Consider the following 13,581-nt stretch of genomic DNA (forward strand, 5'->3'; position numbering starts at 1 on the left):
AACCCCAAAGGCTTTAGGCATTTGTCTCTGTTGGGACAGAGGGTGATAGTATGCTGTACACAGCAAACCTGTTGAGTCACAGAGCTAGGAATGACTTTCAAAGGTCACCTGGTCCATTCCCTTGTTCACAAGCAGAATGACAGCCACACCAATCCAGACATTGTTAATGACCTACTGTAGCGGTTGTTTCATGATCTCCCGCAGTAATATGTTTCTTGGCCGTTGTTATCACAGTATTTTTCTCGGATCTATTTTAAATCCCCAGGATTGCACTTTTGACCCCATTGCTGCTTTGTTCTGACTTCATTAGACAAAGAGAATTACTACATCATCAGTTTCTGTACAATAGTCTTATATGTACTTTACTGTTAAAACAAAGTTTTGTAGTCAGTTCACCAGTGTTTGAGGACTCACCAGGTGTGCACTCCTTCATTTACGCTTGGAAGAACATCATCAAGATTGTGTATGGGCTTTGTGAAGTTTGTTCTCTAATAGAAGTGTCAGGATTAATAATTGGCATAAATAATCAAGTGAAAAAAACCATTGGCATTTAGATTGCTGCAGTTTAAAAGAAGGTAAATTGGATTAACTGAAATATTTACTATGAGTAAAGGCTTGAAGGTGGAAGAAGTAGGGCAGAAAAGTCTGTGTTAGTCAGAGGGGATGAGTAAAAAGTTCTATAAAGCTGGAAAGAAGAGGGAAGAGCCTGTGAGGTATGGGGAAAGGTGGATCAAAGTCATTGGGGGAATGCCTCACACAGGGAGGCCTCTTTTAAAGGTTTCTATTTAATCCAGAGGGTATAAGAAGCCTACAAGTACTAGAAAACAAGTACTAGAAAACTCTGACAGCAGCGCTGGACACAGAGTAATTGAGCATGATAGCCCCTCTGCTCAGCTGCCAGACCAGTGTGCCAGTCACTTCTGGTCATGGTTGATGCTGCCTCACCCTTGGTGTAGGAGTATTGACAGTGAAGACATTTTAGCAGCCATATTTCTAGCAGGATGTTGTATTCTACTCTCTTTGACTCAAATACTTTTTTTAAATTTAATTTTTAAATAGATATTTGTTGACATCTTTTGTTACCCCCAAAGGAAATTAAAAAAAAAAAAATTTTCAGTTCCAAGTTCTCTCTCTCTTTCTGTCTCCTCTCCCATTCATCAAAAAGGCAAGAAAGACAATACTCATCATACATATGAAGTCATGCAAAACATATTTCCACATTGGCCATGTTGCCTCCCCACCTCCTACCCCCAAAAGCAAAAAAAACAAAGGAAATAAAAATATGCTTTAGTCTGTACTCTGAAACCATCAGTTTTCGATCTAAAGTCCGTTGTACTCATGATGGATTGTTGCTAATATTAATTTTTCAGGGTGCCTCTAGAGCCACGGGTTCTTAACCTGGGATACATAAATTTGTTGTTTGGAAAAAAATTGATATTTTGATAACTGTGATCCAACATAATTGGTTTTCCATGTAATTTTGTGCATTTAAAAAATAAATTCAAAAGATAATTCTGAAAAAGAATGAGTTTCACCAGACAGTCAAAGGGTTCATAACACAAAAAAAGTTAAGAACCCCATTATAGAGTCTCTAGCCTCCTTCTCTACCTTATTTTTTTGTTTTTGTTTAATGAAGGACCGAAAGTCAAATAAAAGTTTCCTCATGATCTGTCTTCTTGATAGTATTTTCTCCTCTGTACCTGAGCTCTGAGAATACTACTTCAGTCATAGAAAATGCCAGAGTTGTTTTCTGATAACTGATGTTTGCAAAATCAAGAGTTTGCGATTAGGAAGATGGCAAAATAAAGGCAAAGACTCACCAGAGCTGTCTCAAATTCCCCTCCTTACAGCTTGAAAATAATGCCTCCAAATGAATTTTGGAGTGGTCGAACCAATAAAAGGACAAAGTGAAACAATTTCCCCACCCAAGGCAACTTAGAAGGTTGGTAGGAAAGATCTGTCTCACTTGGGTAAGAGTGGAGCTCAGACCATGCCCCAATAAACCTTGCAGGGCAACTAAATTGGCAGCTAAAGCAGTGGAGGCTTCCTAGGCTTTTAGCTCATGAATGGTAAGAGAAATCCAAAGAAATCAAAGCTATCTATAATTATATGAAAAAATGCTCTAAATCATTATTGGTTAGAGAAATGAAAATTAAAACAACTCTGAGGTGTCACCCTCATACCTGTCAGATTGACTAATATGACAGAAAAGAAAACAATAAATGTTAAAGGGGATGTGGGAAAATTGGGACACTAATGCACTGTTGGTGGATTAATGTTGGTGGAAACTGTGTCCAAAGAGCCATAAAACTACACATACCCCTTAATCTAGCAATACCACTACTAGGTCAGAAGGAATTTACAGGGGCCTTTTTGCTGGCACTGAGTGCAGGACTCTGTTGCATTGCCCATACCTGGTTTCTGTGGTAAGGAGAAGCACTAGCACACTAGAGTAGATGGTTGCAGGGGAGTGGAGACCCTGGTCACAGTTCCAGGGCAGGAAAGAGTACTTGTCACTCACAGACTAGAAGCCTGGCCAGGAGAACAGTGACCACATCTTATACCACCCTGGAAGAACTGAAAACTTACAGACCTCCCTTTTCAGAGGTACCTCTGAAAACAGCAGCACAAAAAACCTTAAGCTTGGGACAGTGTTTCTTCCACCCTGAGAGTAGAGCCTAGCTTTAATATAAATAAAAGTAAAAAAATAGGCTGGAAAAATGAATAGAAAAGAAAAAGAACCTGACCATAGAAAGTTACTATAGTGAGAGGGAAGATTTAAAGCAAACTCAGAAGATAACAAAGTCAGAACAGCTACACCCAAGCTTCAAAGAAAAATGTGAATTGATCTCAGCCACCCCTCCTCCCTCATAAAAACGAATTCCTGGAAGAACTCTAAAAGGATTTTTAAAATCAAATAAAATTTGAGAAAAGAAATGATAATGAAAGAAAAGAAAAAGAAAAATGGTAAATATAGGATAGAAATGCACAGTAATCATAACTTTGGAAAAAATGACAGCAAATTTCTTTGATAAAGGCCTCATTTCTCAAATACATAGAGAACTGAGTTAAATTGATAAGAACGCAAGTCATTCCGCAATTGATAAATGGTCAAAGGATATGAATACATGGTTTTCAGACGAAAAAATCAAAGCTACCTTTGGTCTAATGATAAAATGCTCTACCACCAATGGAGATGAAATTAAAACAATTATTAGGAGATATTTTGCCCAATCATGTGCCAATAAATCTAACAATCTAAGTGAAATAGATGAACATTTACAAAAACATAAATTGCCCAGATAAACAGAAGAGGAAATAGAATACTTAAATAACCCCATCTTAGAGAAAGAAATTGAACAAGCCATGAATGAGCTCCCTAAGGAAAAAATCACCTAGACCTGCCCTGGAACTGTGACTAGGGTCTCCACTCCCCTGCAGCCACCCACTGTAGCATAGAGTCACAAGTGAATTCCACCAAATATTTAAAAAACAATTCCAGTACTACATGAACTATATAGAAAAATAAGCAAAGAAGGACTCCTTCAAAATTCCTTTTTATAACACAAATATGGTGCTGATACCTAAATCAGAAAGGGTAAAAACAGAGAAAGAAAACTATAGACCAATTTCTCTAATGAATATCGATGCAAAAACTTTAAATAAAATACCAACCAGGAGAATATAGCAATGTATCCCAAAGATTATACATAATGAGCAGGTAGGATTTATACCAGGAATGCAGGGCTTGTTCAATATTAGGAAAACTATCAGCATAATTGACCATATTAATAACAAAGCCAAGAAATCATATGATTATTTTCATAGGTGCACAAAAAGCTTTTGACAAAATACAACTCATTCAAATTAAAAACACCTGAAAACATAGGAATAAATGGAGCTTTCCTTAAAATAAGTAGTAACTAAGTGAAATCATCAGTAAGAATTACCTGTAAGGAGGAGAAGCTTGAAGCAAGAATACCCCCTATCACCGCTATTATTCAGTATTGTACTAGAAATGCTAGCTGTAGCAATAAGAGGGGAAAAAAAGCAATAAGAATTGAATTAGAATAGGCAATGATGGAAGAAAACTATCACTCTGCAGATGAAATGAGGTTATACTTGGAGAATATTACAAAATCAACTAAAAAACTCGTTGAGATAACAACTTTATCAAAGTTGCTGAATGTAAAATAAACCTATATAAATCATCAGCATTTCTTTTTATTAGCAAGAAAGCCATCAGTAAGCGATAGAAAGAGAAATTCCATTTAAAATAACTGTAGATATTATAAAATACTTGGAAGTCTGCCTGCCAAGACAAACTCAGGAACTGTATAAATACAATTACAAAATACTTTAAACACAAAGTCAATTGGAAAAACATTAATTATTTAATTGGAAAAATATTAGTTGCTTATGGGTAGGCTGAACCAATATAAAAAATAGTCAATTAATTAATTTACTTATTAATTAATTTACTTATTCAGTGCCATACCTATCAAACTATTGAAAAATTATTTTATAGAACTAGAAAAAATAATAAAATTCATCTGGAAGAACAAAAGGTCAAGAATAAAAGGGAATTAATGAAAAAAATGTGAAGGAAGGTGGCTAAGCCCCTTTATGAAATCTTAAAACAGTAATCATTAAAACAATCTGATACTGGCTAGGAAATATATAGATTAGTGGAATAGAGTGGGTACACAATACACAGTACTAAATGATCATAGTAATCTAGTATTTGACAAACTCAGAAATCTAAGCTTTTGGGACAAGAACTCACTATCTGACAAAAACTGCTGGGAAAACTGGAAAACAGATTGGCAGAAACTAGGTATAGACCAATGTCCCGTACCATATACTAAGACAAGGTCAAAATGGCTACATGATTTAGACATAAAGGTAAGACTATAAGCAAATTAGAGGAGCATGGAATAGTTTACTTGTCACATCTATGAACAAAGGAAGAATTTATGACCAAACAAGATAGAGAGTATTATGAAATGTAAAATTGATCATTTTGATTACATTAAGTGAAAATGTTTTTGCACAAACAAAACCAGTGCAACCAAAGTTAGAAGGAAAGTGGAAAACTGGTGAAAAAAAATTTTATAGCAGATATTTCTGACAGAGGCCTCATTTCTCAAATATACAGAGAACTGCGTCACATTTATAAGAATACAAATTATTCCCCAGTTGATGACTGGCTTAAAGAATATGAACAGGCAGTTTTCAGACAAAGAAATCAAAGCTATAGTCACATGAAAAATGTTCTAAATTGTTGATTAGAGAAATGAAAATTAAAACAACTCTGAGGTACTGCCTCATACCTTTCAGATTGGCTAAAATGACAGAAAAAGAACATCATAAATGTTGGAGAGGATGTGGGAAAATTGGGACACTCATGCACTGTTGGCGGAGTTGAAAACTTATCCAGCCATTCTGGAGAGTAATTGGGAACTATGGCCAAAGGACTACAAAACTGCATACCCTTTAACCCAACAATACTACTATTAATTCTGTGTCTCAGAGTTATAAAAAAAAGAAAAAAAAGGAAAAGAACCTATTTGTACAAGGATATTTATAGCAGCTTTTTTTGTGGTGGCAAAGAATTGGAAATTGAAGGTATGCCTATTAGTTGGGGAATGGCTGAACAAATTGTGGCATATGATTATAATGAAATACTTTTGTTCTGTTAGAAATGATGAACAGTATATTTTCAGAAAAGACTGGAAAACCTTATATAAACTGAAAGTGAAGTGAGCAGAACCAGGAGAACATTGTACACAATAACAATACTGTACAATGATTAATTCTGAATGACTTGGCTCTTCTTAGCAATAAAAGTGATTGGGATTCGGGACAATTTCAAAGAACTCATGATGAAAAATGCTCTCCACCTCCAAAGCAGGAACTGATGGAGTCCAAATGCAAATTGAAGCATATTATCTTTTGCTTTCATTATTTTGGGGATTGGGGTTTTTTGGGGGGGAGATCTGTGTTTTCTTTTACAGTGTGACCAATATAGAAATATATTTTGCATGACTGTACATTTATAATCTTTGTCAATTTGCTTGCCTTCTTAATTGAGGGAGGTTTAGGATGAAGGAGGGACAGAATTTAGAATTAAATTATATAAAAAATGCTAAAAATTGCTTTTACATATAATTAGAAAAGTTTATATATGTATATATTTAAAAGGAGTTTGGGGTTAAGATTATTATGTAATCTTACTACAGAGCACTCCTTCACCTGTTATTTGCTTCTGGTTTGCCTTTGTCTTTTATGGCTTACTTAGATTTCTAAAATATGGAGTCTCTGAATACAACTTGAAATCAAGTTGCTGAATGGATCATTACTTCAACCCCCTACTTTTACTGATGAGAAACTGAGGCCCAGCATTGGGATGGGACTTACACATGATGATAGGTCAGTGGCAGAACCAGGAATGGAATTCAGGTCTTGTGGGTCCCTACTCAGCTTCTGGATGTGTCTGTCTGGTCTCAAAAGCATAGGAATCAGAGTGAAGCAAAGAACATGTATACATGAAGAGTACAGATAAGGAAAAGAGAAGTACCTTGGGCTGGAGTGGGCAGGAAGGAGAGCTCCAGGACATCAGTGCTGCCTTTCCCTTTGTCCAGTACAGTTCTTTTCACTTGCAGAGGTTCTGTTATCCTTAGAGCCTTTCTCACTGATTCCTTGACTACAGTCTTTGTCTTCAAATTCCCAACTTAAGGATTCAATTGACTGTGATGTACATGACTTCCCATCCCAAGATAATGTCTAGATTACCTTCTGTTTTGTCCTGATTGTAAATTGACTTCCCCTATGTATAGTTTATTTGGGCTACCTGCTACTAATTCTGTAGCTGTGAAAAAATTACTCAGCCCCTCAGTTTCAGTTTCCTCATTTTTAAAACAGGAATAATACTTGCAGTACCTAGTTCACAGAGTTGTAAGTAAAAGGCTTGGTACATGTTAAATTGTTAAATATGAGTTGTTATTATTTTAGGTCCCCATCCTTTTTACAGAATAGCATTCCTCATCTTCTTTTCCTTTATCTCCTCTATCCATGAAAAAGAGAGAAATGATCTTTGAGAAATAGAACTCAAATACCCTTTGATACCCTTCTCAAAATGAAAATTCAATTAAAAATCAGTCAACCCTCATGTCTTACAGTGGTAGGAGAGTAATAGTCTGATTGGGTAACTTCCCCATTCAGAGGTCATTGTCCAGGTAGCAAAATGAACTGCTCTGAGTTTCATTCATCTAATGGAAAAAGCAGTGGACTTGGAGTCAGCTCCAAGACTGTGTGACTGTGGGTAAGTCACTAAAGCTTTCTGAGCCGCAGTTTCTTTATCTGCGGGGATAATCTTGGTACCTTGGTACCTTGAGGGGTTGTTGTGAGGACTATAGACATATCAGTTATTGTCCCCACCTTGTAGAGATTATCAAATAACCAAAGGAGGAAGAAATAAAAAACACTTAATAATTACATAATTGAGAATTAGGTAAGCAGCTTCGGCCTCCTAGCATGAGTATATTGGTGTGCTAAGACTTTTTCTTAAACTCTAGCACTAATCCAGTAACATACTGTGAGAGGGATGCATTGGAGGTGATGGTCTGCCAGGATTTAACCCCACCGTTTCTCTTCTTTCTCTTTTTCTTAGATCTTTGAAAGAATTCTGTTCATTTGGGCCATCCGACACCCTGCCAGTGGCTACGTGCAGGGAATTAATGATTTGGTCACTCCATTCTTTGTCGTCTTCCTCTCAGAATATGTGGGTAAGATGCACAAGCACCACCTGGAACAAGCATTTACTCTTTCTTTCACTCTTTCTGTTTGTTCTCCAAGGTACCAGTCCTGATGTAATTAGTATCCCTGTGTGTCACTGACAACAGATAATGCTTCTACCATTCAGTTTTACTACATAGCTAAACCTGTTTTAATGTGAGTGGCAAGAAATTCATTTCTTGGGACAGCTGCATTGATCCCACCTAAGGAAGCCTGCTTTTTTCAGGACATGAAAAAAACTCTGATACCAAACAAATAGATTTGTTTATGTTCTGCTATTTTGGGATTGCTTTTGAACAAATCTTGAGCAAAGACCTTCACGTGTGATTGTTTCCATTTAAACTATGGGCATGTCTTCAGTGTTCTGTTTTTCTTTTTGCTGGCAGTACTTCAGACATTCTCCTTAGTTCAAAGGCAGAAATAGAAAGGCCCTAGAAAGGAGAATGGGTCTTCCATGATATGTTTCCCCCAGTGGGAGAGATGGAAAACTTAAGGCCTGGAGCCCATGTGCAGTACATTAGAGAGCATTGTGGCAGACAGCCCTGAAAGTACAAGACTAACTGCGTAGGGCTCTAGAAATTAACATAGTCCTGAAATCAGGTAATAGGCTGAAAAGAACTTGATCAGCTTCTGTATCTCCTTCCTATGACCTTTTAGGAGGACTGTGTTCTTGGGACTTTGTACTTTTGAGGATAATGGCTGCAGTGGGATAGTTTTGTTCTCTTTGCCTCATGCTATGAGGAGAACAACACTAGATAGGGAGTTGAGACATTTGGATTTTTTTTTTTGTGGCCACGGCATTCACTGACTGTGCCCTGAGGCCAGACACTTCCTATCTGAGAACTTAGACTGGATGGTCTTTCTTAGAGTGTCTACCCATGTGAGTCTTAGGTCAAAAGGAGACGACGTGAAAGAGTGTTAATGAATACTGATAAAGTTGATGAAGATTTGTGTGCCAAATGAATTTTTATGATTTAATGATTTGAGAAGTGTTTGAGGCTAATCATTAGTGATTTTTTTTATATTAAATAGTTTTTTTAATTTTGAAAAATAGTTATATTGGCTGAGTGTAAGGGATGAGTGAAGAGACAGGCAGTATCTACCTTCCTGGCATACATACAAAATGATCCCGGGCTAGGGGAGGTATTTTTTTAAAGTAAAACATCAGTTTATGCTTTGATATGAGGGGAGATTTTTTTTTAAAACATTCTGTTAAATGAGATAGCTTGGGTTTTATTGGGAGACTGCTTGGTGTAATAGGGAAAATATTGAACTTGGTATGAGAGAAGACTGGTGTTTGAAATTCTGTTCTAACATTTAAAAGCCATGTAACTAAGGGCACCTCACTTGACCTGTTTTACTTCTTTGGCCTCATAAATGATAAAGGTCTACATAAATGTGAGTTGCTCTTATATCAGCTAGAATAATTGATCTATGTGTCAGAATTTTTTGATTTCTTCTTACAGATCTAGCCTACTTCTTAAGTGTAGTGATTGTTTTTTGAAATAATGCTCTTAAAGATAGACTTAAGCATGTGTTACAGCATTTTTTAATCCCCATTTGAAGTTTGATTGCTGGTTTAAATGCTTAGCATCATTATTAAACTTGTTGGCATAAGCAGCTGAGGCTGCTTAGACATTCATGTTCTTTGCTAGGACCCTCTATCATCTGTTTCAAATTTCCTACTCTATGTACTTGAAGTAATTTCTGGTGGCAATTGCTTCATCCTGAATCGCTACAATAACATCCTTTATCTCCAAGCATGCTTGGCTTCTGCCATGTGTGAACTGACTTTAAATCTTTGCTAAACTAGTCTTTGAAAATAGAAAAGAACCAGCTGTCACCAAGGATTAATGTACTTTGTATGCAAAGGCAAACTTTTGACCAACTCAAGACAGTGATGCCTTATATTGATAGCACTTTCAGTTGCACAATTCTTTACATATGTCTTATCATTGAAGCCCCACAACCACTCTGTGAGGTGGAGGTATGATTAGCCCTGGTTTTGAAGATGAGGAAATTGAAACTTAGAGAAGTCACAGAGAGTAAGTGCTAGAGGCAGGATTCAAGCCCAAGTCTTCTTGACTTCTATGTACTGTATCTGACTGCCTGTCCTTGACGAGGTCTGTCAAAGGTTGTACCCCATCCAAGCAGCAGAAGGTTAGCCTCACCAGAAAGTTAGCCTCACCAGATCGAATTAGATAATATTTGGTTTTTTTATTTTTATTTATTTTTAAAATATAATTTATTTTTAGTTTTAAGCATTCACTTCCATAAGATTTTGAGTTTTAAATTTCCTCTCCCTCTCTCCCCTCCCTATTCCCCAAGACTGCGTGCAATCTGATATAGGCTCTACATATATATTCATATTAAACATATTTTCACATTATGTAAAAAATTCACATGATGTAAAGAAGAACTAGAACCAGTGGGAGGATCCATAATAAAGAAGAAATGAAACAAAATGACAAAAGAAGAAGAGAGCAAATAGTATACTTCCATCTGCATTCAGCCTCTAAAGTTCTTTCTCTGTATGTGGACAGCATTTTCCATCACGAATTGTCTTAGATCTTTGCGTTGTTGAGAAGAGCTAAATCCATCAAGGTCACTCATCACATACCGTGGCTGTTACTGTGTACAGTGTTCTCTTGGTTTCACTCATTTCAGTCAGCATCAGTTTATATAAGTCTTTCCTGGTTTTTCTGAAGTTCATTACATTCATATATCACAACTTGATCAGCCATTCCTCAACTGATATGCATCCCCCTCAATTTCAAATTCTTGGCCACCACAAAAAGAGCTGCTATAAATTTTTTTTTGTAAACATGGGCCCTTTTCCCTTTTTTACGATCTCTTTGGGATACAGACCTAGAAGTGGTATTGCTGGATCAAAGGGTATACACAGTTTTATAGCCCTTTGGGCATAGTTTCAAATTTCTCTCCAGAATGGTTGAACCAATTCACAACTCCACCAACAATGCATTAGTGTTCCAATTTTCCCACATCTTCTCCAATATTTACCATTTTCCTGTTTTGTCATGTTAGCCAATCTGATAGGTGTAATGTGGTACCTTGGAGTTGTTTTGATTTGCATTTCTCTAATCAGTAGTGACTTAGAGCATTTTTTCATATGTCTATAAATAGCTTTAATTTCTTCATCTAAAAACTGCCTGTCCATATCCTTTTACCATTTATCAGTTGAGGAATGATTTGTATTCTTATAAATTCAACTCAGTTCTCTATATATTTTAGAAATGAGGCCTTTAGTGAAAATGTATGTGTAGAATTCATATAAGATTGCACACCATCTCAGGGAGGAAGGGAGAGAAAATCTAAGATTTATGTAAGTGATTGTAGAAAACTGAAAACAAATTAATTTTAAAAAAAGAAAGAAATGAGGCCTTTATCAGAGACACTGGCTATAAAAATTGTTTTCCCATTCTCTGCTTCCCTTGTAATCTTGTTGCATTGGCTTTGTTTGTGCAAAAACTTTTCAATTTAATGTAATCAAAATCCTCCATTTTGCATTTCATAATGTTCTACATCTCTTGTTTGGTTATAAATTCTTTCCTTCTCCATAGATCTGATAGGTAAACTATTCCTTGCTCTCCTAGTTTGCTTATAGTATCAGCCTTTATATCTAAATCATGTATCCACTTTGACTTTATCTCGGTATAGGGTTTAAGATATTCCTCTATGCCTAGTTTCTACCATACTATTTTCCAGTTGTCCCAGCAGTTTTTGTTAAATAATGAGTTCTTGAGATAATATTTGTAAAGTGAGTACAGTGCCTGGCACTTAGTAGGCACTTAATAAATGCTTGTTTCCTTCCCTTTCACCTTCCACCTGACTGGAAAATATCTCCCAAAATAATAGTGAAAAGGGCACTGAATTTGGAATGAGGAACTGGGTTCCCATTTTGACTCTGTTACTTCCTGCTTGTGAAGCCTTGAACAGTCACTTAACCTCTTTGCCGCCATGCCTTCCTCATCCCAAAAATAGACCCAAGGTCAGAATCTCTGTGGTAGGGAAGTGATATTGTTAGCCTTTTTTTGCTATTCAACACACCATTCATTCCCCAGCATCCACCATAGTGGCATGTAGGCAGCACTTGATAGTTGCTTGTTACCTGCCATCCTGATCAGCTCCATAACCTCTCCGCTTTGAAACTGATTAAGCTCAACTCTTGCCTTAGTTTTCTTGAGCATGGGCAATTCTACAAACTGAAAAGGTCTTCCTACACCATGGAGCCTGTAGAGGTGTCTGTGAGTGACCTCTCTATCCTTACCACCTCCACTCTACCAGTTTTCTTTATCTCTCCTCTCAAGTAATCCCAAAGCTTCCTTCATGGCTATATCATCTTGAGAGGTAAAGATCCAGACTAAGCAAGGAGACAAAATGACCCCCCATTCCAGGGCAAAAGCTAGGGCCAGCTTTACAGCTCCTGCTTGCTGGCCCCTAGCCCAGGACACCAAATAGGCAAAGCAGGTAAAAGTTCTTGACCAGCCTCTCACAGATAGTCAGTGGGAGAACCAGTTCTAGACCCCTGTCTTCTTACTTCCTGAGGAAATCACACTCATTCAGAAGGGGGCATCTCAGGATAATGTAAATCCTGTGCTTCTGGAGTTGAGGGGTTATTTTGTTTAATGCTTAGGGAAGTAATCCGTCAACTGGAGATTCAGCCAGGTAATCGCTAACATCTCATCTGCCTCTGGAATTCGCTGAATTGTGTAAAAGGTGTCATTTGTACGTAAAGGGAGCTGGCATTGCTTCAAAGTGGCCTCTGCTCTGCTGACTTTGTCTAACTCTCATCTTATACCAACAGTTTCTCAGACTATCTTCCTCCAGTGGCCCATCCACAGCACTTTACATTGACCCTACTCACCTAAGACTTAAATGCTAGAAGCATGTAGTGTTCTGAGAAAAGTTACCCATCACCAGCCCTGCCACAAGCCCATCACCACCTGTGGCAACCTCCCTAATTATCTGTGGCATGTTGATGAATATGTCCCATTTGTGCCCACTGGTTGTAGTATTCACAAGCCTTTTGGATTTCTGTAGCAACTCCCCCTCAAAATCAAGAACAGCCAACAGCAGCAGATAGTTGGAGAAGCTTTATGGGAAAGTCCTTCATGGCAGGCTTACTTACCCAGGCCTACCCAGAGAACCAGAACTTTGGAGACCAGGTGGACAGAGAATAGCATACAAATACGTTTGAGCTGTTGATTCAGCTTTGGACATCTTTAGGGATTTGCTGTTTGGTAAGATGGTAGTCATTAGAACAGCAGGTCTAGGAGCAGTCTTCTGTACAGTGAGAGGAAACCACTATGTACTTACTTTTTTTTTAACTTTTATTTTTAAAAAAAAAAGGTTCCAAAAGGAAACGGAGTGAGGCCTCTTTAAAAGCATAATAAATCATGCTTCCTCTTTTGAATATTCCTCATTCTTGAATATGCTCCTTTAGCAAAATGTGTGTGTTTATCTCCCCATTTAAATTGGAAACTCCTCAAGGACTGAAGCTTTGTATCTCTGCCCTGCAGTTTCTCTATAAATGTTATTGATGATGGAGAAAAAAACCATGCAACTGTTTCAGAGGGGAGTTAGTAAGATTATATGCAAAATACTTTGACATGAATAGATAGTCCTGGGATGCCATATTTTTAAGAGGGCACTGGCTTAATTGACTGTGTAGCATTTTGTCACGTGAGCAGGCTATTTCATAAAATTAAGGCCTACTCGATCTGCCTTGTAGGGGAGCACCTGCTGCCTTTGGATCAATGTTCT

General features: G+C 37.3%; 1 protein-coding gene across 1 annotated transcript in view; it reads left to right on the forward strand.

Annotated features, from left to right (window-relative positions):
• TBC1D22B (TBC1 domain family member 22B) overlaps nucleotides 1-13,581 on the forward strand; it is a 118,448-nt gene that overhangs the window by 67,030 nt on the left and 37,837 nt on the right. The window contains exon 8 of the mRNA XM_072641967.1: nucleotides 7,673-7,787. Coding sequence (XP_072498068.1) covers nucleotides 7,673-7,787 — 115 coding nt within the window. The remainder of the gene's footprint in view (nucleotides 1-7,672; nucleotides 7,788-13,581) is intronic.

This window comes from Notamacropus eugenii, chromosome 2, assembly GCF_028372415.1.
Source record: "Notamacropus eugenii isolate mMacEug1 chromosome 2, mMacEug1.pri_v2, whole genome shotgun sequence".
NCBI classification, from domain to species: domain Eukaryota; kingdom Metazoa; phylum Chordata; class Mammalia; order Diprotodontia; family Macropodidae; genus Notamacropus; species Notamacropus eugenii.